Genomic DNA, 26,350 nt, shown 5'->3' with positions numbered 1-26,350 from the left:
TCTCCTTCTCCGTGACAACTAAAGGCCTCACACAAGTCTGCGCACCTCGAAGGAGTTTACAAAATTTCACTGGACTGTTCTTCCTCAACCACCCTACAGCCCCGATCTCGCACCTTCCGACTTCCATCTGTTTGGCCCAGTGAAGGATTCTCTCCACAAAAAGCAGTATGTAGATGATGAGGAGGTTATTGATGGAGCAAGACGTTGGCTAGGAGGTCGACCGGTAGAATGGTACCATCGGGTGTTCCGACCTTTCCAGTAAGGTGGTGTAAGGCTGTCACTGTGAACAGAGTTTGCGTTGAAAAGCAGAGTTTTTTTATCCAAAAGACAGGAATAATACAGTGTACTGGAATCCTGAATAAAACTAACCTGCTTTCAGAAAAAATTTATTGCATTACTCACTGAACACCCATCGTACATGTGAGTTACAATACATCTGCATCTACATATATATACTCCACCAGCCACCAAGCGGTGTGTGGCGGAGGGCATAATTCGCGCCCAAGTCATAAGTCATATTTATTTCCCCCCCCCCCCCCCCTATGTTCCACTCGCAGATCGCGCGAGGGAAAAACGACTGTCTGAACACCTCAGTACGAGCTCTAATTTCCCTTATCTTTGAATGGTGATCATTGCGCGATTTGAAAGTTGGTGGTAATAATATATGCTCTACATCCTCGGCGAAGATCGGATTTCGGGATTTAGTGAGCAGCCCCTTTCGCTTAGCGCGCCGTCTATCTACAAGTGTGTCCCACTTCAAACTTTCTATGAGATTTGTAACGCTCTCGCGATGGCTAAATGTACCAGTCACGAATCTTGCCGCTCTTCTTTGAACCTTCTCATTCTCTTGAATCAGACCCAACTGGTAAGGGTCCCTTACAGGACGAACTAACGTATTGTAAGCTATTTCCTTTGTTGAAGGACTGCATCGCTTCAGGATTCTACCAATAAACCGCAATCTAGAGTCCGCCTTGCCTGTTACTTGTGTAATCTGATCATTCCATTTGAGATCATTTCGAATAGTCACACCCAGATACTTGACGGATGTTACCTCTTCCAAAGACTGGGCATTTATTTTGTACTCGTACATTAATGGTGATTTTCGCCTTGTTATACGCACTAGGTTACACTTACTAACCTCACCATTACCTATCACATATATACAAATACGCGCATTTGTAACATAATTACAGCCACTTGGTGCGTGAATAAGCATGAACAAGTAGTCTTTGAACCAACTGATGATATGTGGAAATAATGTGTTATGGTCAAGATATTATAAAAGTATGCCACTTTTGGTAATTTATGGTTGATGGTTATTTTAATAAAAATTTTAAAAAATTATTTTTTAATTGCTGTTTATTATATGCGTCATGACAGACAGATATTTAGTTTTGAGCACGCCACATTGCGGCGCTGCTTTAGTTATATTAAAAAGTGTGACGTCACAAATGTGTATCTAAAAGAAATATAAATGTGTATAATTAATTGTAACATTTGTAAACCGACTAAAAGTGCATGTGGCGTTTTAATTGCGTGTGAAGCTGTCGCATACCACTGCTAAAGACCTATGCAGAGGTTGCGAGGCGACTAGGGTAGCACAACGCTTCTTTTTGTTGCGTTCAGTTGGAAAGAATTCACATCGTAGGCTCATACGAGGATTATCACGTTGTACATATGTAACCGTTAAAGGTGAGGAATAATGCATATTTCGTTACTCACATGTAAATTGGTGAGAACCGTATGATTACAATTATGTCTAAGATACGTAAAATGTGTATTGCTCATATGTGAAATTTTTGTAATGCTTGATGTTGAAGCGGTACTATGACTGCCGCTTCAAGAATAACCCAGCTAATGGACATGCAGAAGGCAACTAAGTTTCATTTTTATTTTGATTACTTTTCCAATGTGTCACACTTCCTCGTCCACTCTGTACCTATCCGGTATGGTACAAATGGTTCAAATGGCTCTAAACACTATGGGACTAAACACTATCAGAGGCCATCAGTCCCCTAGAACTTAGAACTACTTAAACGTAACTAACCTACGGACATCAGACACATCCACGCCCGAGGCAGGATTAGAACCTGCGACCGTAGCAGCAGCGCGGTTCCGGAATGAAGAGACTAGAACCGTTTGCGGTATGTATTAGGGCATATTGTGTGAATGTGTCGGGCTTAGAGAGTTGAAGGGCTGTCAGAAAGATTGTCAGTAGATGCAGTAGGTTTCTCGAAAGAAAAACTAGGGAAACTAAGCACAGGGATGCTTGAGGCACTTCGGAAATATCGGTTCTGAGGAGTGAAGAGGGCGGAGGTTGGCCTTCAGCCAATAGGGACGTGGCAGTTCGAACAACGGCCCGGGTGGACGGTCTGTAGCGTGGCGGGTAGACTGATAGCCGGGACGTGCTGAGCATAGGACGCAGTGCGGAGACGGTCCGCCTGGAAGGTGATAAGATGTGAAATGTAATATAGTAAAAACAGTTCGCGAACCAACTTCCCCTCTTTCGCTCGTCTCACGAGCGCACTTGAAAATTATGTGCTCGAGCAACTATGTGGGTAGCTTCCCAGCTCTATGCGGTCGTGCTTTTGCATTAATTTATGTAGTACGGCGTTTCGCGTAGTGCTTCGCGGTGTGCTTCAGCGTGGCGACACATGGAAGGATTGTGGCCTGGTGTGTGGTAATGAATGCCCTTCAGCCTCCCTATAGTGTGACCATTGATATGATGATAATACGAGACCAATTAGCTATTTCAGTACTTGTCAGCACAGATAATAGTATGAACTAGTGATTCCAGATTACGCTCAGTTACAACATCTAAATTTGTAATAAAATTTCAGTCACCTAAAAAAAAAGTGTTGGAATTTTCAGATAATTACGTCTCGTCTCCCAAAGCTCAAATGCATATTTATAAGAGTAAGAACCCCCTTATTACCGTAGTAAGAAACGCCAAATCAAGTAGCATGTCCCCTTCTTCATAACCCAATAGGAATATGAGCGTAGGCCTAAAAAAAATGCTAGCGGTTACCGCTCGTGTTACTGACAAGGGAACCTCCCCATCGCACCCCCCTCAGATTTAGTTATATGTTGGCACAGTGGATAGACCTTGAAAAACTGAACACAGGTCAATCGAGAAAACAGGAAGAAGTTGTGTGGAACAATGAAAAAAAAATAAGCAACACCTACAAACTGAGTAGTCCATTCGCAAGATAGGCAACATCTAGGGTAAAATAAGCTCAGGAGCGCCGTGGTCCCTTGGTTAGCGTGAGCAGCTGCGGAACGAGAGGTCCTTTGTTCAAGTGTTCCCTAGAGTGAAAAGTTTAACTTTTTATTTTCAGTTTATGTGGCAAACTCTTACGTTTTCATCACTTTTTTGGGAGTAATTATCACATCCACAAAAAAACTTAAATCGGGCAAGGTAGAAGAATCTTTTTACCCATTTGCCAAGTGTACAAGTTAGGTGGGTCGACAACATATTCCTGTCATGTGACGCACATGCCGTCACCAGTGTCGCATAGAATATATCAGACGTGTTTTCCTGTGGAAGAATCGGTTGACATATGACCTTGCGATCAAATGTTTTCGGTTCCCATTGGAGAGGCACGTCCTTTCGTCTACTAATCGCAAGGTTTGCGGTGCGGTCGCAAAACACAAACTTATTACAGTGAACAGAGACGTCAATGAACGAACGGAGAGATCATAACTTTGCGAAAATAAAGAAAGTAAACTTTTCACCCGAGAGAAGAGCTGAACATAGAACCTCTCGTTCTGCAGCTGCTCACGATAACCACGGAACCACGGCGCTCCTGAGCTTACACTAACCTTGATGTTGCCTATCTTGCGCATGGACTCCTCAGTTTGTAAGTTTTGCTTATTTTTTTCATTGTTCCACACAACTTCTTCCTGTTTTCTCGATTGATCTGTGTTCAGTTTTTCAAGGCCTATCCACTGTGCCAACATATAACTAAATCTGAGGGGGGTGCGATGGGGAGGTTCCCTTGTGAGTGCGTTGGTTTGTGTGTGTCTTGTTATCGACTGCGTGCACTAGTGTTTCATCAATAATTAAAAATCAGGGTCGTACTCACACGAAATATTATGACACACATTCAACGACAGCATCCAGTAGGGGAGATAAGAGTGCTGTGTCATACTAGAGTATGAACACCAAACAACCAAGCACGCAAGCAGCACAGGCCAGCAACGTAAACAAGAAAGACGGTTACTGCCCAACGTTCAACTTGTGCGTACATTCATAGAGGTACATCCCCATTTTACCTTTATTAACGCCATAAAATCTGTTGAAGGGCATAGTTTAAAAATTGCTGTGTTTGTCCAAATCTAGTCACCACTAAGAAAAGAGTATTATCGCAACTGTAACGGATATTGAAGGAAAATAGACCACAGACATGTACCCGTAAACTGTAACGACACGACCCTAGGCATGATGAACTCGATGCTGTAAAGTGGGCCATTACGGAAAATCGCTGACCCAACATTGCACCGCGGCACTTACTGGGTGTCGTCATCTGCCTGGCGATCAGTGTCCGAACGGTTGCCGTAACCAGGTATACTTTCTCAAGCAGCATGCCTCAGTTCTGCAACTGTATTACCACAACAAACCTCTTTTGGCCTATATGGACAAGCTGGGTAAGCACCGAAAAAGCGGGTCACTGAGTCATCAAATGCCACAGTGTCAGGATCCGCAGCTCTGCCGTCTTCCAGACAAGACCGCTTCTCAGGGAGGTCCAGACGCCACGTGATGGACAAAGAGTCCAACTGAGTCCCCCTAGCCACCAAGCCATTCGGATGCTCAGAAGCGCCAGTCGCCGCCAACCAGCCGTAGGTCTGGGATTCGCTCGCTGGATGCCTGCACCCGCCACTTGCCACAGACGTTCGGGACTCAAGAGATCGGCAGTCAGCAGGCCATATCAGCCTGCAGTATCAGCTGTGATGTTGCGCAACTTGGCTGGGTTCATTGATTAGGCAAGCTCGCACCACACCTGGCCCGCACGGCCGGATTCCTGCTACCGCGCTTCACTGCTGGGGTCTGTAAGTCAAGATTCGCTTTCCAGCACCGACGATTGTCTCCCTAAGTTGTACCACGAACTATTGCGTGTAGCAAATGGAATATTCAGCCTCCGAACCGGTTCTGAATGACCTCCATGCACCACCTCCACCAAAGCATACCCATACCCTCAGCAAAACAAACATAAAATTATTGCCTTAATGGTGACAGTACCTCACATTTGTTGTTGTTGTGGTCTTCAGTCCTGAGACTGGTTTGATGCAGCTCTCCATGCTACTCTATCATGTGCAAGCTTCATCTCCCAGTACCTACTGCAACCTACATCCTTCCGAATCTGCTTAGTGTATTCATCTCTTGGTCTCCCCCTACGATTTTTATCCTCCACGCTGCCCTCCAATACTAAATTGGTGATCCCTTGATGCCTCAGAACATGTCCTACCAACCGATCCCTTCTTCTGGTCAAGTTGTGCCACAAACTTCTCTTCTCCCCAATCCTATTCAATACTTCCTCATTAGTTATGTGATCCACCCATCTAATCTTCAGCATTCTTCTGTAGCACCACATTTCGGAAGCTTCTATTCTCTTCTTGTCCAAACTATTAACCGTCCATGTTTCACTTCCATACATGGCTACACTCCATACAAATACTTTCAGAACTGACTTTCTGACACTTAAATCTATACTCGATGTTAACAAATTTCTCTTTTTCAGAAACGCTTTCCTTGCCATTGCCAGTCTACATTTTATATCCTCTCTACTTCGACCATCATCAGTTATTTTGCTCCCCAAATAGCAAAACTTCTTTACTACTTTAAGTGTCTCATTTCCTAATCTAATACCCTCAACATCACCCGACTTAATTCGACTACATTCCATTATCCTCGTTTTGCTTTTGTTGATGTTCATCTTATATCCTCCCTTCAAGACACCATCCATTCCGTTCAACTGCTCTTCCAAGTCCTTTGCTGTCTCTGACAGAATTACAATGTCATCGGCGAACCTCAAAGTTTTTATTTCTTCTCCATGGATTTTAATACCTACTCTGAATTTTTCTTTTATTTCCTTTACTGCTTGCTCAATATACAGATTAAATAACATCGGGGAGAGGCTACAATCCTGTCTTACTCCCTTCCCAACCACTGCTTCCCTTTCATGTCCCTCGACTCTTGTAACTGCCATCTGGTTTCTGTACAAATTGTAAATAGCCTTTCGCTCCCTGTATTTTACCCCTGCCACCTTTAGAATTTGAAAGAGAGTATTCCAGTCAACATCGTCAAAAGCTTTCTCTAAGTCTACAAATGCTAGAAACGTAGGTTTGCCTTTCCTTAATCTTTCTTCTAAGATAAGTCGTAAGGTCAGTATTGCCTCACGTGTTCCAGTATTTCTACGGAATCCAAACTGATCTTCCCCGAGGTCGGCTTCTACAAGTTTTTCCATTCGTCTGTAAAGAATACGTGTTAGTATTTATGGCTTGTATTATTGGTGCTTGTTCAGATGCACAGGTTTGTGCATCGTGTGTAGGGAATGGACGAGAAGTAAGGCGTGCGAGGTGTGGATGTTGGAGTGTGTGTGTGTATGTGTACGAAAGTCCAGCGCTGTCCTTGCAGGTGACGGAGAGGAGGTGACGAGCGAGAGCCTGCACGCGGAGATCCAGCGCAGCTACGAGGAGCTGCAGCACAAGCTGAGCCTCGAGTTCCACGAGAAGCTGGCCGAGTGGGAGCGCGCGCGCCTCGCCGTCGCCGCCTCCGCCTCCGGGGCCCCCGAGGCCCCCACCGGCGGGGGCGGCGGGGGCGTGCTGGGGCTGGAGGAGCAGAACCAGCTGGTGGCGCTGGCGCTGCAGCAGCGCGCCGGCGACAAGTGCTTCCGGCGCAAGATGGACGAGTGGGAGCGGCTGCGCCAGCAGCAGCAGCAGCACCCGCTATCCGCGGACTTCCGCAAGAAGCTGCACGAGTGGCAGCGCCGCAAGGACGCGGGCCCGGGGGCCGGCGCGGGCCGCCACGCCTCGCTGCCGGGGGTGGGGCTGGCGGGCGAGGGCGGCGGCGGCGGCGAGGGCGGCAGCCCCAGGTCTGCGCGCAAGGCCAACAAAGAGCTGCTCTGGCTGGAGAAGGAGCTGCACAAGATCGCCCGCGAGAAGCAGCGCCTCGAGCGCGAGCGCGACAAGTTCCTGCAGAGGGAGGCCAGGTACGTCGCTGCGGGCGCCCGGTGTACAGATGCGCTGAGTAGGGGGTGGTTATCGCTAAAACGACTGGTTTTCGGGTATATCGAATTTTTCATCCCCAGGTTAGCTTCATTGCCAAAACCGGTTTGTGAAATAACCAACTCTGCGTTTTTGTTGCTATTGTTTCTCATAATAAACGTAGACATCGAACAAAGATTGAAAAAAATCTAAGGCTCTCTTAGACTTTTACATTACACGTTTCAAGATACCTATAACCAAGGTAACAAATAACATGGCAATTTTTCTTTTTTTTTTTTTACATTCTACTCAAAAGTTACTCTGTGATCGAGGCTCACGCAGCTGTGTGGGCATTACGAATAGTCACTGCTAAACGATAAAAACTTCTACATCTACATCTACATTTATACTCCGCAAGCCACCAAACGGTTTGTGGCGGAGGGCACTTAACGTGCCACTGTCATTACCTCCCTTTCCTGTTCCAGTCGCGTATGGTTCGCGGGAAGAACGACTGCCGGGAAGCCTCCGTGAGCGCTCGAATCTCTCTAATTTTATATTCGTGATCTCCTCGGGAGGTATAAGTAGGGGGAAACAACATATTCGATACCTCATCGCCCGCATCTCGTGGTCGTGCGGTAGCGTTCTCGCTTCCCACGCCCGGGTTCCCGGGTTCGATTCCCGGCGGCGTCAGGGATTTTCTCTGCCTCGTGATGGCTGGGTGTTGTGTGCTGTCCTTAGGTTAGTTAGGTTTAAGTAGTTCTAAGTTCTAGGGGACTTATGACCACAGCAGTTGAGTCCCATAGTGCTCAGAGCCATTTGAACCATTTGATACCTCATCCAGAAACGTACCCTCTCGAAATCTGGACAGCAAGCTACACCGCGATGCAGAGCGCCTCTCTTGCAGAGTCTGCCGCTTGAGTTTGCTAAACATCTCCGTAATGCTATCACGGTTACCAAATAACCCTGTGACGAAACGCGCCGCTCTTCTTTGGATCTTCTCTATCTCCTCCGTCAACCCGACCTGGTACGGATCCCACACTGATGAGCCATACTCAAGCATAGGTCGAACGACTGTTTGTAAGCCACCTCCTTTGTTGATGCACTACATTTTCTAAGGACTCTCCCAATAAATCTCAACCTGGCACCCTCCTCACCAACAATTAATTTTATATGATCATTCCACTTCAAATCGTTCCGCATGCATACTCCCAGATATTTTACAGAAGTAGCTGCTATCAGTGTTTGTTCCGCTATCATATAATCGTACAATAAAGGATTCTTCTTTCTATGTAATCGCAATACATTACATTTGTCTATGTTAAGGGTCAGTTGCCACTCCCTACACCAAGTACCTACCCGCTGCAGATCTTCCTGCATTTCGCTGCAATTTTCTAATGGTGCAACTTCTCTGTATACTACAGCATCATCCGCGAAAAGCCGCATGGAACTTCCGACACTATCTACTAGGTCATTTATATATATATATTGTCAAAATCAATGGTCCCATAACACTCCCCTGTGGCACGCCAGAGGTTGAGAACAACATGCTGTGTTCTGTTACGTTGTCCGTTTCTAAGGGCTGCATGTTTGAAACACTCATTTCTAGATGACGCATGGGCTTTGTGCTAAGCAATGCTCCCCTCTGGAGTTCCAAGTGCCAAGAGTCAAGATCTCCATATAGCTGAAGCACAGTTTGCGTCCTGAGTAGAACGAATTTAAGCGTTAGATTGCATCAGAAAAACCCTTTTCTAATGGATGGAGATAACCTGGGTTTTAAAATTAGTGAAAAAGAAACCAGAAGCCGTATGCTCAAAAATTGTCTCCTACTTATCAATCGCAAATAGCTATTAAAAATTCTTACTCAGAAATACAATAATGGAAGGGTGTCAATGTATTCAGAAGAAGGAAGACCATGGCTGATTCATGCCAAGCTGTGCTTCATCTGAAAGAACAGCCTTGTTTGTCAACTACAAAAGATAAATACCTATTGACAATGTTGTCATTCTTTCCTCAATAGCGCAAGGAGTTCTACAGTAAAATTTGCGACGTCTGGTCGCAAGACTAGAGTTGCTTCAGAAACAGAAATTATCACTGAAAGATTTTCTTCTTGAATTTGATTTAGTTACTCTGTTGCAAATATTTAAAACATGTGAGTAATGGTTTCTGTTGACTACATTTATACTAGTTAAAACATTACTGCTTGATTTTTGTCCTTGTTTACTCACAAATAAAACGTAATGCCTCTGTATTAATGGCACTTCAAACAAAAACTTACTCTTTGGCACTTAGAAATAGTCAGTTCCCTGGTATGGCACCTAGAACATTGTTTAAAAATTATTTATTTTCTGTCTCATTTTTTGCAGTGATCAGGTGAGCAATATAATGCTAATGGCAACAGAATTCGTTCACAATGTTTTGGATTCACATTAGTTATGTACGAGAATGAAGTACTGTTTTTTGATTCTCAGGACGAATGTAACATTTGGCACTTAGAACGTTTGGCATCTCCACTCTTCGATTAGTATATAAAATCATCATGGTATAGTACAATTTTTTGCTACATATTAATCACGAGTTAATTTATGTACTTCAAACTTCGTAAATACTTTTAATTTTCTACATTTCATTATACATAAACGAGGGGCTTTCAAAAAGTAATGCAACACATTTTTGTCGGCAAATTTTGGTTGAAAAAACGCGAATTTGCTGTGGGAAGCAAAGTAAATGCACACACGGCGGAATACTGAAATAAAAAACAGCAGTTGCCACGTACCAGCGTGGAGCAGAGGGAGTAGTGCTGGTCGCATCTCTTGGTTACAATCAGCATGTCGAGTTCAGATTCAAAATCAAAGGAGATGTGGTTCTCTATTATTATTATTAAATGAGATACGAAGAAAATTCTTAATTCATCTGAGCATCCAAAGAAATATAAACTGCAGTCTGTATGTAGTAGCCAAAGAGCTGCAAGAATCAAATTCGAAATTTGTAGCTTGTTGTAGAGTGACTGAATACCGCTACAGTGATCTGGCATAGTTCATTTCTTCCCCGATACCATAGCGTTACTTTTACTTTGAAAACACAAATTTCTTTATACAAAAAAGGGCAGTGATGGTGGTTTGCCCTCGTTACATCATATGTACGAGTATGTGAACACGATTGTGTTTACACGCATCGGAGATTTGTGGCTTTGCTGTTGTTTACACAGCCGTTTTTAATGTTAGTTTCCATTGTCAACGTAATATAATAGAACGACACAGGCTGCTTTTCACACAAAGTATAGTCTCGGTATGATTTACATTTGTTTTGTACATTTACTCCTAATGATGTACTGATAATTTTATTTTAAACAATTGGTGTACATTGCACCATATACACAGGGTAGTTCAGCCGCCCTACTGACGTCGCTGTAAGCAACCCGCAAGTCTACATATGGCCTTCAAAAACTACGCCAAGGTTTTCATATTCTCTCGTTTGCTGCGCGCAAACTACTGGTCTTACAGAAAAAATGAATATGAGCGTTTTGTAGAATATTTAATGTAGTTAAATTTTGTTCTGGGATACGTTTCTGCTAGATGCCTTGGTTTTTGAGTTGTTCAAGAAAAACTTACAAAAGTTACCTTCAAACCCATCCCTGATCCGTCCGGATTTCTAGTATATTCTTCGTGGCATTCCCTCCTACCAATCTACAAAATTTGCGACTACTCGAACTACACCGGATATTCGACATTTTTAGGTCTATTTACTCGTTTATTACACCACTAGCATAAAGTAGTGCTGCTGTTAAGATGACTCTTGTGTATACTATTGTTTATACATGTTTGCCGATGTTGGCGCTGATTTTGTGTTCAGCATTTGACGATGCCACTATGCCTCCAGTATATTAGGACATGTTTTTATAAAACAGATCTGAAGATGGTCATTATGGACCTAATCCAGTAGTGTGATGACGTAAAAAGTTTGTGGCCGCGACGTGAAGTAATGGAAATTTATGTAACGACACAAGTTTCGCGGCCTTATTTCATCTAACCGTTCGTTAACTTGTCGCTACATTGTGACATTTATGCTATAGTTTTGTAGTGCACTCTATCGAGAAAATTACAAACGTAGCATGTCTTTACTACACTGCATAGAATTTATAATGATGCCAGAAACAAAAGTTTAACATTATGATGCGTTAATAGGTGGAATAAAATATCCTCTGGTGTCTTACCGTGTCAGTCTGCAGTGTGTACGTTTCAGAAGGAAAGTTCTCTCTTGCCATCTTGTGGCGAATTGCTCAAGTCTCGCAGTCCGTCTCTGTGCGTACACTATGTGTTCAAAAGTATCCGGACACCCCTATGCAACGTGGAACTGACCATCAGATGTCACGAGAGGCAGCGCCGCCTGTATAAAAGGACGCGGGGAGTATTGTGTTGTCAGTAGAGAAGCATAGAATTTATAATAATGTCGGATAGGAGAGCTCAGCCAGTTCGAACGAGTAGTAGTAAGTGGATGCCACCAGAGGAACACAACATCAAGGATGTTTCCGCTCTTGTAAAGTTGCCCAAGCCCACTGTTGTTGACGTGAATGTGAAGTGGAAATGCGAAGGAACAGCCACAATAAAACCAGGATCAGGCGCTCACATACGGACGGGCACGGATCGTCGAGTATTGTGAAGGACGGCTGTATGAAGTTGCATGAAATCAGCGGAAGGAACCACTCGTGAGTTCCAAAGTGCTACGAGCTCAGCTGGCCAGCTAGCACAACGATTGTATATAGAGAGGTAAGAGGAATGGGGTACAATGATCAGCAGTTCTTCGTAAGACACACATTTACAGGGTGTCAGTCATTAAACTATATGCAATAAAATCGTCATAGCCTCTGAACGGTTTGTGTTACGAGGTTCAGACTGCACGGCTGGTCGCGGGGCATGTGGGAATTAGTATGGGCATGCGTGGTTTGGTTTAGCGACGAAAAACACTTTCATTTGGATGGGTTCGTCAATAACCGAAATTGGCGCATTTGGGGGACTGAGAGTCCGCATTTCACGATCGAGAAGCCTCTTCACCTCTCAATCTTTCAGTGATAATTTCTGTTTCTGACGCAACTCTAGTCTTGCGACCAGACGTCGCAAATTTTACTGTAGAACTCCTTGCGCTATTGAGGAAAGAATGACAACATTGTCAATAGGTATTTCTCTTTTGCTGTTGACAAACAAGGCTGTTCTTTCAGATGAAGCACAGCTTGGCATGAATCAGCCATGGTCTTCCTTCTTCTGAATACATTGACACCCTTCCATTATTGTATTTCTGAGTAAGAATTTTTAATAGCTATTTGCGATTGATAAGTAGGAGACACTTTTTGAGCATACGGCTTCTGGTTTCTTTTTCACTAATTTTGAAACCCAAGTTATCTCCATCCATTAAAAAAAGGTTTTTCTGATGCAATCTAACGCTTACATTCGTTCTACTCAGGACGCAAACTGTGCTTCAGCTATATGGAGATCTTGACTCTTGGCACTTGGAACTCTAGAGGGGAGCATTGCTTAGCACAAAGCCCATGCGTCATCTAGAAATGAGTGTTTTAAACATTTGCTCCATGATTTGGTTCTTGCAACAACTATAGGGTAATGCAATAGAGTACCGAGAACACAATAGTAACGGAAACAACCCATTTTGCAGCATATCCATGTATGACATTCCTGTCACAGTTTCCTCCGCTAAAAATAAAGTTCCATAACCTTTCTGGACAGAAACCGCACAAAACATATTCAGTTTCTGTGAGTCCTTTTGATGTTCGGCGACGACGCCAGGAACTTATGCCCCCAGATTCTTACATTATGGCGGTTTACATTGCCCGGTAGATGAACCGTCGATTCGTCCGAAAAGATGAGTCGTTCGGAAAAAGTGTCCTCTGCCGTATCCTGGAGAACGAAAATGTGTAATTCGTACCTTCTTTTATGGTCGCCGGGACACAATTACTGCAGTAACTGCAACTTGAAAGGCTTCATATGCAGGCTTTGGTTCAGAGAACGTCACACCTCTCATGAAGAAGAAGTAACGCCTGTCCGTCTTGTGTGTGGTCCAATTTTTGGGATGAAGAAAATGCTAAACACTGAAGAATATGAACACATTTTACGGCACTGTGTACAGCGTACAATAGAGCAACAGTTTGGAAACGATGATTATATCAGCGTCACAATAAATCCTGTCATAAAGCGGCATCTGTGAGGAACAGTTTATGGACAATAATGCTCCTGAAATGTACTGGTTTGCCCACAGATCCGACAGGAACGCAGTTGAACACATTTATGATGCGGCAGAACGTTCAACTGGTTCTCATAATTTTTTCCGCCCCACGTTTTGGGAGCCAGATGAAACGTTTTTCTATTTTCTGAGGAAGAACGGGCTGCCATTCTTGCACACACATACAGACTGCAAATTGAAAGTGACCCCACCAGTTTTGAGGCTACTATAAGGACGAAGGGTGGCCATACCCTATAGTAATGTCATGTAATAAATGTGTGGATTATCATAAATGTGTTCAACTGCGTTCATGTCGAATCGGCAGCAGAACTAAAATCGCGATCGCTTTGTTCACGGTGTTTAAAGCTAATCTCTACGAGCTAATTGAGACAGAATATTTTCATGTTTCTTTGCATAGCCATCTTCCGCAGGAAAAGTTCAGTTTAGCAGTGAAAGCAAACTGTAGTTTCTAGCTGTCTTTGGTTACCTGAAGCCGTCTTCAGACTGGCAACGTGGGATGCCTCATTACCAACCGGTGAGCAATCCTAGTCGGCCTTTGGCTACAGATTATAGGCTACACAAGCAGATTCCAAGCACAAAAATAATGATAGGGACAAAAATAAGATCAAATAAAAAAATCAATGAGATGTTGAAAATGACGCTGCAAGAACTAGATATAAAAAAATATATTTAAACCAACTAAACGAACAAAAATGATTATCAAAGTGTTCAGATTAAAATTAGAAAAACTTCGCGTCATTCGACGAAGTTCGAACCTTCCACTTTCTGCCCAAGTATGTACGCAAACCACTACTCAGTGCCATTACACCGCAATAGGCTCTTGTATTTAAGTATGACTGTGATGTCGCAGTTACAACGATTAATTGGCAGCCTTCAAAACTTTGGCTACACGCAATGTCGCGCGAACTTATCTCGTGTAAGCCGATCTCTGTGATTACAATAACTGTATACACAACGTAGAATCGCGTCTTGTGCGGATCCAGTAGTGTTCGATTAGCGCTGTTTATAAAAGTCGTGCATTTCGTTAGGATCGTTGTGTGTGTGTAAGTGTGTGTGTGTGTGTGTGTGTGATGAAATACGAAATAAAAGGGGCAGACCCAGGATTGGGGATCCTAGCATATCAATAGAGAAAGCCTGAGACGGAACTAAAGGGAAGTAATTGTTGTGGCAGTTTGGCAACGGCGAACGGTTCGGCCGTGACGTGGCACGCTCTGATTGGAGGAAACCAGCTACAACACATGAAGTGATTTTAATCGGACTACAGGAGAAGTAACGCAAGAAATACCACCAAAAAACTGGCCTAATTCACTGCGTGCTGCATTACACTGTTAGACTGGGAACTAATTCGTGATTCTGTGTAACAGTTACAGCATTCTTCCGGGAAATGCCACTTTCCCCACCACGATCGCCCCGCCCTTAACTTTATAAACAGCCTGTACCGGCAACCTTCTTTCAGTTGTTCAAAAACGGTTCAAATGGCTCTGAGCACTATGTGACTTAACATCAATGGTCATCAGTCCCCTAGAACTTAGAACAACTTAAACCTAACTAACCTAAGGACATCACACAACACCCAGTCATCTCGAGGCAGAGAAAATCCCTGACCCAGCCGGGAATCGAACCCGGGCGCGGGATATTCAGTTGTGCTTCAAATCTTTTAAAATAGGCAATATTATGTAAAACCGCCGCAAGGCAATTAAAATCCTTATCGTTGTGCAACTTGTATCGACGGTTTGTTACCGTATGACAGAGGAAAAGTTCAAAATAAGTAGATAAATATATTTCGAAATTATAGACATGTGATATACACCATCGTGAGGATAAACCACATCCTTCCCCATCTGAAATTTTAATGGATGTCATTTGTTGCAAACTTTTTATGGACTTGAAATTCTCATTGGATGCGTAGAATTATAGCTTATGTAAACATCATATGAGCCACAAGCTCGATAAATCCTGTTTTTTTTACTTTAATGTGTTGTTGTTGTTGTGGTCTTCAGTCCTGAGACCGGTTTGATGCAGCTCTCCATGCTACTCTATCCTGTGCAAGCTTCTTCATCTCCCAGTACCTACTGCAACCTACATCCTTCTGAATCTGCTTAGTGTATTCATCTCTTGGTCTCCCCCTATGCTTTTTACCCTCCACACTGCCCTCCAATACTAAATTGGTGATCCCTTGATGCCTCAGAACATGTCCTACCAACCGATCCCTTCTTCTGGTCAAGTTGTGCCACAAACTTCTCTTCTCCCCAATCCTATTCAATACTTCCTCATTAGTTATGTGATCCACCCATCTAATCTTCAGCATTCTTCTGTAGCACCACATTTCAAAAGCTTCTATTCTCTTCTTGTCCAAACTATTTACCGTCCATGTTTCACTTCCATACATGGCTACACTCCATACAAATACTTTCAGAAATGACTTCCTGACACTTAAATCTATACTCGATGTTAACAAATTTCTCTTCTTCAGAAACGCTTTCCTTGCCATTGCCAGTCTACATTTTATATCCTCTCTACTTCGTCCATCATCAGATATTTTGCTCCCCAAATAGCAAAACTCCTTTACTACTTTAAGTGTCTCATTTCCTAATCTAATACCCTCAGCATCACCCGACTTAATTCGACTACATTCCATTATCCTCGTTTTGCTTTTGTTGATGTTCATCTTATATCCTCCCTTCAAGACACCATCCATTCCGTTCAACTGCTCTTCCAAGTCCTTTGCTGTCTCTGACAGAATTACAATGTCATCGGCGAACCTCAAAGTTTTTATTTCTTCTCCATGGATTTTAATACCTACTCCAAATTTTTCTTTTGTTTCCTTTACTGCTTGCTCAATATAGAGATTGAATAACATCGGGGAGAGGCTACGACCCTGTCTTACTCCCTTCCCAACCACTGCTTCCCTTTCATGTCCCTCAACTCTTATAACTGCCATCTGGTTTCTGTACAAGTTGTAAATAGCCTTTCGCTCCCTGTATTTTACCCCTGCCACCTTTAGAATTTGAAAGAGAGTATTCCAGTCAACATTATCAAAAGCTTTCTCTAAGTCTACAAATGCTAGAAACGTAGATTTGCCTTTCCTTAATCTTTCTTCTAAGATAAGTCGTAAGGTCAGTATTGCCTCACGTGTTCCAGTATTTCTACGAAATCCAAACTGGTCTTCCCCGAGGTCGGCTTCTACTAGTTTTTCCATTCGTCTGTAAAGAATTCGTGTTAGTACTTTGCAGCTGTGGCTTATTAAACTGATTGTTCGGTAATTTTCACATCTGTCAACACCTGCTTTCTTTGGGATTGGAATTATTATATTCTTCTTGAAGTCTGAGGGTATTTCGCCTGTTTCATACATCTTGCTCACCAGGTGGTAGAGTTTTGTCAGGACTGGCTCTCCCAAGGCCGTCAGTAGTTCCAATGGAATGTTGTCTACTCCGGGGGCCTTGTTTCGACTCAGGTCTTTCAGTGCTCTGTCAAACTCTTCACGCAGTATCGTATCTCCCATTTCATCTTCATCTACACCCTCTTCCATTTCCATAATATTGTCCTCAAGTGCATCGCTCTTGTATAGACCCTCTATATACTCCTTCCGCCTTTCTGCTTTCCCTTCTTTGCTTAGAACTGGGTTTCCATCTGAGCTCTTGATGTTCATACATGTGGTTCTCTTATCTCCAAAGGTCTCTTTAATTTTCCTGTAGGCAGTATCTATCTTACCCCTAGTGAGATAAGCCTCTACATCCTTACATTTGTCCTCTAGCCAAGTCTGCTTAGCAATTTTGCGCTTCCTGTCGATCTCAATTTTGAGACGTTTGTATTCCTTTCTGCCTGCTTCATTTACTGCATTTTTATATTTTAATGTGATATGTTGAAATACAGCATCACCAGTCCAACTATGTTTTTTTTTTTTTTTGCTAAAGGACTTGTAGTCCGGGGTGATAGGTTACAATACAGCATCACCGGTCTATTGCGGTCTAACTGTGTTGGTGGCAGTCACTGCAATTCACTTTGGAGGTGTGGCGGTGGGACTCGTGGTCCCGTACCACCCTCTGACGGTGATAGTACTACATGAGTCAGGCAGAATTTATTGCCTAGCATGTGCAGGTGAAGGTGTGGCGGTGGGACTTGTAGTCCCGTACCGTGGTGTGGGGAGGACGTGACCAACTATGCTATTTAAATGGACTTGTAGTCCGAGGTGATAGGTTACAATACAGCATCACCGGTCTGTTGCGGTCTAACTGTGTTGGTGGGCCAGTAAATTTCCACTGTGCAGTGCCTTAAATTAGCTTTATATGTAGTGAAGGTGTACCGTAAATAACTGCGAGAGAAATTATTGTGGTTGTGTCCGTTGTATACACATCGACAGTAACGATAGTTTTCTTTTCAACAGAGACAAAACATTTCCCCCATATATGTGATTTACAAATTTTGAGAACATTGTTAAGTGCTTATCATTTTCTCCTATTAGTTTCTATAGAACTAAAAAGGCTGTCTGTCACACATATTGCTTTTCACTATCAAGAAATCTAATTTTAAGAATTTGTGTGGTGAGCGATATTCCGCACGTGCTCTGGGAAAGGCAAATATTGAAGCGTAGAGCCACGTCAGTAAACGCACCACTGTCAAGCATTAATAGGTATTCAAAACAAATAATAATAATTTCAAAGTTTTAAATAGGTGAAAGTAAATTAATTTATGTATTATTAAATGACGTAAATAATGTGTCACTAAGATCAATTCGTTGGTTTCCGCCTGATGAGACTTCCTGTATTTCACATATTCATTTTACACTCTTTTCTGTCAGTCCCCTGAAAAACGTGAAAGAGGGCTTTACTTTCTATTCCATACAGTAATAAACAAAATGCTTACAAAGAACTTCCATAATTCACAATGAATCCATTAGAGCAAATGTTTGTCACAAATTTCGCTTGTTAGGACACACGCGTCGGGAAATGGTTGGGAGCATCCTTCACAAGGAAAAATATCTAATGCTGTAACGCCTGGAAACCTTGGGGGCCAGGAAATGAGTCCTCCTCGTCCTACCCAGCGTCCTATCCAAAGTCTTCTTATCGATCGAGGCTCGGTGAGGAGGGACACCATATACACTACTCGCCATTAAAATTGCTACACCACGAAGATGACGTGCTACAGAAGCGAAATTAAACCGACAGGAAGAAGATGCTGTGATATGCAGATGACTAGCTTTTCAGAGCATTCACACAAGGTTGGCGCCGGTGGCGACACCTACAACGTGCTGACATGAGGAAAGTTTACAACCGATTTCTCATACACAAACAGCAGTTGACCGGCGTTACCTGGTGAAACGTTGTTGTGATACTTCGTGTAAGGAGGAGAAATGCGTACCATAACGTTTCCGATTGTGATAAAGATCGGATTGTAGCCTATCGCGATTGCGGTTTATCGTATCGCGACATTGCTGCTCGCGTTGGTCGAGATCCAATGACTGTTAGCAGAATATGGAATCGGTGGGTTCAGGAGGGTAATACGGAACGCCGTGCTGGATCCCAACGGCCTCGTATCATTAGCAGTCGAGATGACAGTCATCTTATCCGCATGGCTGTAACGGATCGTGCAGCCACGTCTCGATCCCTGAGTCAACAGATGGGGACGTTTGCAAGACAACAACCATCTGCCCGAACAGTTCGGCGACGTTTGCAGCAGCATGGACTATCAGCTCGGAGACCATGGCTGCGGTTATCCTTGACGCTGCATCACACACAGGAGCGCCTGCGACGAACCTGGGCGCACGAATGGCAAAACGTCATTTTTTCGGGTGAATCCATGTTCTGTTTACAGCATCATGATGGTCGCATCCGTGTTTGGCGACATCGCGGTGAACGCACATTGGAAACGTGTATTCGTCATCGCCATTCTGGCGTATCACCTGGCGTGATGGCATCGGGTACCATTGGTTACACGTCTCGGTCACCTCTTGTTCGCATTGACGGCACTTTGAACAGTGGACGTTACATTTCAGATGTGTTACGACCCGTGGCTCTACCCTTCATTCGATTCTTGCGAAACCCTACATTTCAGCAGGATAATGCACGACAGCATGTTGCAGGTCCTGTACGGGCCTTTCTGGATACAGCAAATGTTTGACTGCTGCCCTGGCCTGCACATTCGCCAGATCTCTCACCTACTGAAAACGTCTGGTCAATGGTGGACGACAACTGGCTCGTGACAATACGCCAGTCACTACTCTCGATGAACTGTGGTATCGTGTGGAAGCTGCATGGGCAGCTGTACCCGTACACGTCATCCAAGCTCTGTTTGACTCAATGCCCAGGCGTATCAAGGCCGTTATTACGGCCAGAGGTGGTTGTTCTGGGTGCTGATTTCTCAGGATCTATGCACCCAAATTGCGTGAAAATGTAATTAGATGTCAGTTCTAGTATAATATATTTGTCCAATGAATACCTGTTTATCATCTGCATTTCTTCTTGGTGTAGCAATTTTAATGGCCAGTAGTGTAGCTGCAGCATGCTGTCAGGTTGTAGTTCTTAGACCTGCGGGAATGCAGACTGTTCAACACATCCAGATAAACAGTCGAGGTTATTAACGCTACTAAAAAAGTTAAACCATACAACCACATCCGCACGCTCACCTTTGGACTGACACGCAGATCCTCACACTGTGTCAGTATAAATTGCCAGGTACATGAAACCAAGCTTCTTCCGCCAACATCATTTTTTTACTTTAATATGGGTCATCGTCAGTGCAACTCATGACCTCAACTGCTAATAATTTGCTCTTTGACCTGCCACCAGATTGATTTTCGTGTACCACGTCGTGGTCGGATGTGGTGGTGGTGTCCAGAAGCTCCGTTGGACCTGGGGGTCAAATTTGGCCTCTGCCATCCGCTGGAAGATGGCCTTTTTCTTCAGTACCTAATCTGAAAATAAAACGTTAGCTGTCTGTGAGCACCATGCCGCAAGTCGCATTTTTCTACCAATTTCAGCTTCTGAAATATACGCGACCGAAATTGTAAAGATCTATTTGGGACTACATGTATTAAGAGCAGAAAAAGAATCTTTATCATAATAATAATGTGCAAAACTTCGCTACTCAGATGTCTGCGGTACTTAAAATAAAACTGAATTGATATTGGCCGCTTCCCGTTAACTATCTACCACTTTCTGTCACGATGAACTGACACCACACACGAACCACTGAGACGATTATCAGCTGTAGTTGTTCTTAGCCACCTTTTCACGCGTTTGAGAGTGCTAGAAAGAAACATGGTGTGTTGTGTATTAGATCTTACACGACAATATTCTTCAGTTACCTTCCTAATAATGGTGTTTCAAATAAGATTAAAAATCATTAGAAGGAATAAAAACAAACTTTTGTAAATAGAGTTACTATTTAAAATGATTTAAGAATTTTTTCCAAAGTGTTTCTCATTAAGTAATTACAATCAAATCAAACTGTAGATATGATAAGTACCTGAACGATCTTACCACGCATATGATGATTGCTGACAAGCTTAGAGTTACCTTGTGGGCTGAAGCTACGGTGGACAAGAATTTGACGTTATCCAATAAGTCAATCAGACTTAACTCAGCAATATCCCTTTTAGTTATTGTATCACGTTTCCACGTACTGATCCATGTGCGCGCTTCTTCACTGAAATTGTCTAGAAGAGCGCCGTAAAATCTGTTGTTATATTCAATCATTCTTTCCATGTCTAGGTCTCTTTGAGATATTATTACCTTTTGGACGCGAGTAGAAACTTCCAAAAGGTGCCTTGTTTTCTTCTGAAAGTCATTCTTGCGACTGCTGAAATAGGAAATCCAAATACGTAATAACAAGATGTTTTCTGTAGTACTGAGTGACAGAATCGTGTGGGTCATTCCAACAACGCATTTCTCGTGCAACGTACTGTTGTCAAAAGCCAGTGCACCTTTTCACAGGATCTAAAATCGCTTTCTGCACTTTTTATGATCATTTCAGATTAGGATTCCAAATTTTTGTTGTCCTCCATTAACATTTTAACGATTTCTTGGATATGTTCCAAAACTAGTAATAAGTTAATACTTACTGCTTGTAGGTCATGGCGAAATTTTCTAGTTTGGCTGAATATTTAGCACTGACTTTTAGCATAACAATGAATGTTGAAGAAATAAGTGTGCAGTAAAGTTTCCAGGCTTTCTATCTAGTTTCACGGTCTTCTTCTTCATGTAAAGTCGTTAGTGCTTTATCAGTTCCTAGAAATCATTCATTAAATTTCCTTCAAAGACATGCTTCGTGGACCAATGTGCCACACACAGTTTTACAACCTTCGCAACTAGGACTTTCCCTTGTATGCTTCTAGGAAGAGACAAACTGCTTATTCGATGGTCCCAATGACATTTCTAACCTCTAGTAAGGTGTTCAAATTATCAACATCTAAATTAAGCTAGTACAATGACAAAAACATCTTCTGTACACTGCAAATTTTTGTAGTCATTGTACTGCATCCATCATAACCTCATAATCTTGACCTAATATTTCGTCGACATTTAAAACCAAAGCAGATAAAGTGGATATTATAGTGTCGGAAAAATGTTTCTCATCTTTCCATGTTAAATGCGTAAATCCTAAGAAACCTTCCATGGCAATAATAGTTGCACATCTAAATGACGTGCACAAAGTTGTTCTGTGCCTACAATATCCATCAGTTCGCCTGGCAAAATCAAAAGTTATTTGCTGTTAATCAAATCGTTCCTTAACACTTCGGAGCATTCTACAAATAAATCATTTTGGGTTGTATGAGAAACGCTCTCTAAGACACAACAAAACGACCCGACTCGAAGGAATTACCCTAACGGGATGAAAATCGGTGGATGTGATGTACATGTATGTATAGACAAACAAATGGTTACTATTGCAGAAAAGTTGTATGACTTATTCAAGAAAAAGAGTTGCACAAACTGGGCAAGTCAGTAACGCCTTGGTTCACCTCCGGGCCTTATGAAAGCAGTTATTCATCTTGGTACTGACTGAAAGAGTTGTTGGATGTCCTCTTGAGGGATATCGTGCCGAATTCTGTCCAAGGGAGCGTTAAATCGTCAGCCCGGTCCATACAGCTCCAAATGTTCTCGATTGAGGAGAGGTCCGGCGACGTTGCTGGCCAAGGTGGGATTTGGCAAGCACGAAGACAAGCAGAAGAAACTCTCGCCATGTGTGGGAGGGCATTATCTTGCTGAAATATAAACCCAGGATTTGCCATAAACGGCATCTTTACCGGGCGTAGAATATTGGTAACCGCTTTCCTGGAAGAGTGCCATAGACGACAACCAAAGCGTTCCTGCTACGAAAAGAAATGGTACCCCAGACCATCACTCTTGGTTGTCAGGCCTTATGGTAGGTGACAATCAGGATGGTATCCCACTGCTGTCTGGGGTGTCTCCTGAGACGTCTTTGCTGTCATCGGGGTTCAGTTCGAAGCAGGACTCATCACTGAAGATAATTCTACTCCAGTCAATGAGACTGCAGGCCGACGAGATGTCTGAGACGCTCTGGACATCGGTGGGATATCAACCTGACTGTCGACCGCCATACGGCCCAACAATCAGGAGTGATGATCTGGAGTGCCATTTCTTTTCACAGCAAGAACTCTTTGGTTGTCATCCGTGGCACCCTTACAGAACAGCACTACTTCGACAATACTCTAAGACTCAATTTGTTGCCCTCTAGGAAAAGTCATGCTGGGCTTACATTTCAATAAGATAATGGCCGCCCGCGCAAGGCGAGAGTTTCTACTGCTTGCCTTCGAACTTGCCAAACCCTGCCCTGGCCAGCAACGTCACCGAATCTCTCCCTAGTTGAAAAAGTCTGGAGCATTATGAGCAGTGCTCTCCAACCAGCTCTGGATTTAGACGACCTAACACGCCCTCTGTAGAGATTTTGACACAATATCCCTCAAGAGGATATCGAACAACTCTATCAATCAATGCCAAGCCGGCTCACTGCTTGCATAAGGGCCAAAGGTGGATCAACGTGTCATTGACTTGCTCAATCTGTGAAGCTCTTTCTCTTGGATAAATCATACAGTTTTTCTGAAACTGTAATCATCTGTTTGTCTGTACATGTACATGACATCTACCCATTTCTGAATCTTGCGGATGATTCCCTCTTATTGCGTCGTTTTTTTTTCCTGGAGTGTATGTAAGTGACATTTTTAGGGACTCTTTCAAAATATTTCGTTACATGACGGTACCCTAAGCTACAATAAATAATAAAACACAGTATTTGAATACTTTTCCCTTTTACAGATACGTCATGTAATGCAAAAAAAAAGAAAAAATGTGCAAGAAACAATCGATTTCTACTTAGCGCGATTAGTTTGCACTAATTTTGAAAGATTGTCCTCCACGTGTTCTTTTACGATCTCACTTCTTCTTGTCATAACATTAACAACAATACTTGATTTATCAGTTGCATCTTTATAGCGTTCGGTTTCATATGCATTTTTGCAGATTCGTGAAACTTTTCGAAATTCGTGAATGGATGGTTTAAGGATGTTCCACGTTATCATACGTTACAAGTGGCCGGAAAAGGGCACACGACGTAAGAAGTACACATTTCACTTTTTTAGACTAAACAAACCATAGATATAATGACAGCCGGTCCAATCAAATTATTCTCTTTAGGCCAGCTACGTCATTCTTGAAATTATCATTGTTGTCAGGTTGCCATGGATTCAATCAAATCGTCAATCTTTTTTTCGACTTCGGAAATGCTGACCAGGAGACTACTATCATTTTCATCTAAGCACTTCCAACCAGCTGTGGTACTGGCTAGATCTAAATTTTTGTATTAGTACAATTACTGCGATTTTTAATACTGATATTTGAGTTTGACCCAGGCTGTGCTTGCGATAGTTCATCGCTTGTATTTTTTTTTCGATTCCTTCCCTTTCATTTTCGGTATACACTCGTTTACGATGTACCAAAATCTTTCGAATATTGCTCATTTGTTGCACTTTATTCACTATGCTTTTTCACTTCACGCTACACAAAATTTTGCGTAAACCACAGTCATGCACCACTTCTTACTTACACCTCAGTGTTAGGTACGAAAAAATTGAGGAATAACTTCATTCACTGCCGACAACATTCTCGCGCCGTGCCCATCAGCTGGGTTTCGAGAAGGTGCATTATAGAGAGGTTCCTGATCGAATGTCAAGCTTCCTTGCTATTGTTATTATTTAATTAATTAATCGAAGGCTGTTGTAGTAAAGTTACTCGATAAGTGCTACCCACTGTTAGATGATATAGATTGGCAATAGTTCCAATGACAATGACTTGGCTACATCTACCGATAGATTCTGATCAGCGGAGACACAATATGATTGAACGAAATGAACACCCCAAAACAGCAAATGAAGGGAAATATAACACGATATGCTACTTTAAATTAGCACCTAACGGTTGTTAACTATTTTTTGTGACTGCTTTGTTATACCAATAGCCATTTGAAATTTATGAAGAAGTGTGCACCTAGTGACATGATAAATTCCCTAGCAGAACAATATTTCCGAGAAGGAACTCTTTCTATGGATATTCTTCTTTACGGGATAGTTAACAAATGTAATACACTCATGCTCATAAATTAAGGATAATACTGATACATGGTGGAACAACGCTCTGGTGGGCAGTTTGCGGGTTTAAATCACCTCGGAGTATGACCATGCGGTGCATTTGACCTGCGGTCGTCTCACGGTGGCCCTGGCAGTAGTCCACATACGGAGAGGTGTGTTGGTGCATGTCAGAGTACAATGCAGCGAGTAAGTGTGCAGACGTTTTCAGACGTGCTAAGGGTTACTGTGTATTGAAAGTGGCTCAAAGAACATGTATTGATGTTATGAGGGTTAGAATACTAGGGCGACTGGAGGCTCGTCAAACACAGAAGGTCATAGCACGGGCCCTCCGTGTGCCACAAAGTGTGATCTCAAGATTGTGGCAGCGATTCCAGCAGACAGGAAACGTGGCCAAGCGCTACAGTACCGGATGTCCACAGTGTACAACACCACAAGAAGACCAATATCTCACCATTAGTGCCTTCAGACGGCCACGGAGTACTGCAGGTAGCCTTGCTCTTGACCTTACCGGAGCCACCGGAACAGTTGTCTCCAGACACACAGTCTGTAGACGACTGAAAAGACATGGTTTATTCGCCCGGAGACCTGCAAGGTGCATTCCACTGACCCCTGGTCACAGGAGAGCCCCTAAAGCATGGTGTCAAGAACACAGTATATGGTCATTGGAACAGTGGTCCAAGATTATGCTCACGGACGAGTCCAGGTATAGTCTGAACAGTGATTGTCGCCGGGTTTTCGTCTGTCGTGAACCAGGAACCAGATACCAACCCCTTAATATCCTTGAAAGGGACCTGTGTGGAGGTCGTGGTTTGATGGTGTGCGGTGGGATTATGACTGGTGCACGTACACCCCTACATGTGTTTGACAGAGGAACTGCAACAGGTCAGGTGTATCGGGACGTCATTTTGCACCAGTACGTCCGCCTTTTCGTGGGTGCAGTGGGTCCCACCTTCCTCCTGATGGATGATAATGAACGGTCGCGCCGAGCTGCCATAGTGTAGGAGTACCTTGAAACAGAAGATATCAGGCGAATGGAGTGGCCTGCCTGTTCTCCAGACCTAAACCCCATCGAGCACGTCTGGGATGCTCTCTGTCGACGTATCGCTGCACGCCTTCAAACCCCTAGGACACTTCAGGACACTTCCGACAAGCACTGGTGCAAGAATGGGAGGCTATACCCCAGCAGCTGCTCGACCACGTGATCCAGAGTATGCCAACCCGTTGTGCTGCCTGTGTAGGTGTGCATGGTGATCATATCCCATACTGTTGTCGGGGTACATGCGCAGGAAACAGTGGCAT

General features: G+C 43.3%; 1 protein-coding gene across 1 annotated transcript in view; it reads left to right on the top strand.

Moving 5' to 3' along the window:
• The window catches only part of LOC126153633 (uncharacterized), a 558,426-nt gene that overhangs the window by 306,166 nt on the left and 225,910 nt on the right, over positions 1-26,350 (top strand). The window contains exons 7-8 of the mRNA XM_049916084.1: positions 6,635-7,008; positions 7,078-7,208. Of these exons, the coding sequence (XP_049772041.1) occupies positions 6,635-7,008; positions 7,078-7,208 (505 nt within the window). The remainder of the gene's footprint in view (positions 1-6,634; positions 7,009-7,077; positions 7,209-26,350) is intronic.

This window comes from Schistocerca cancellata, chromosome 2, assembly GCF_023864275.1.
Source record: "Schistocerca cancellata isolate TAMUIC-IGC-003103 chromosome 2, iqSchCanc2.1, whole genome shotgun sequence".
Classification (NCBI taxonomy): Eukaryota; Metazoa; Arthropoda; class Insecta; order Orthoptera; family Acrididae; genus Schistocerca; species Schistocerca cancellata.
Note: the sequence above shows the minus strand (reverse complement) of the source record. Positions and strands in the feature narration are given on the sequence as shown.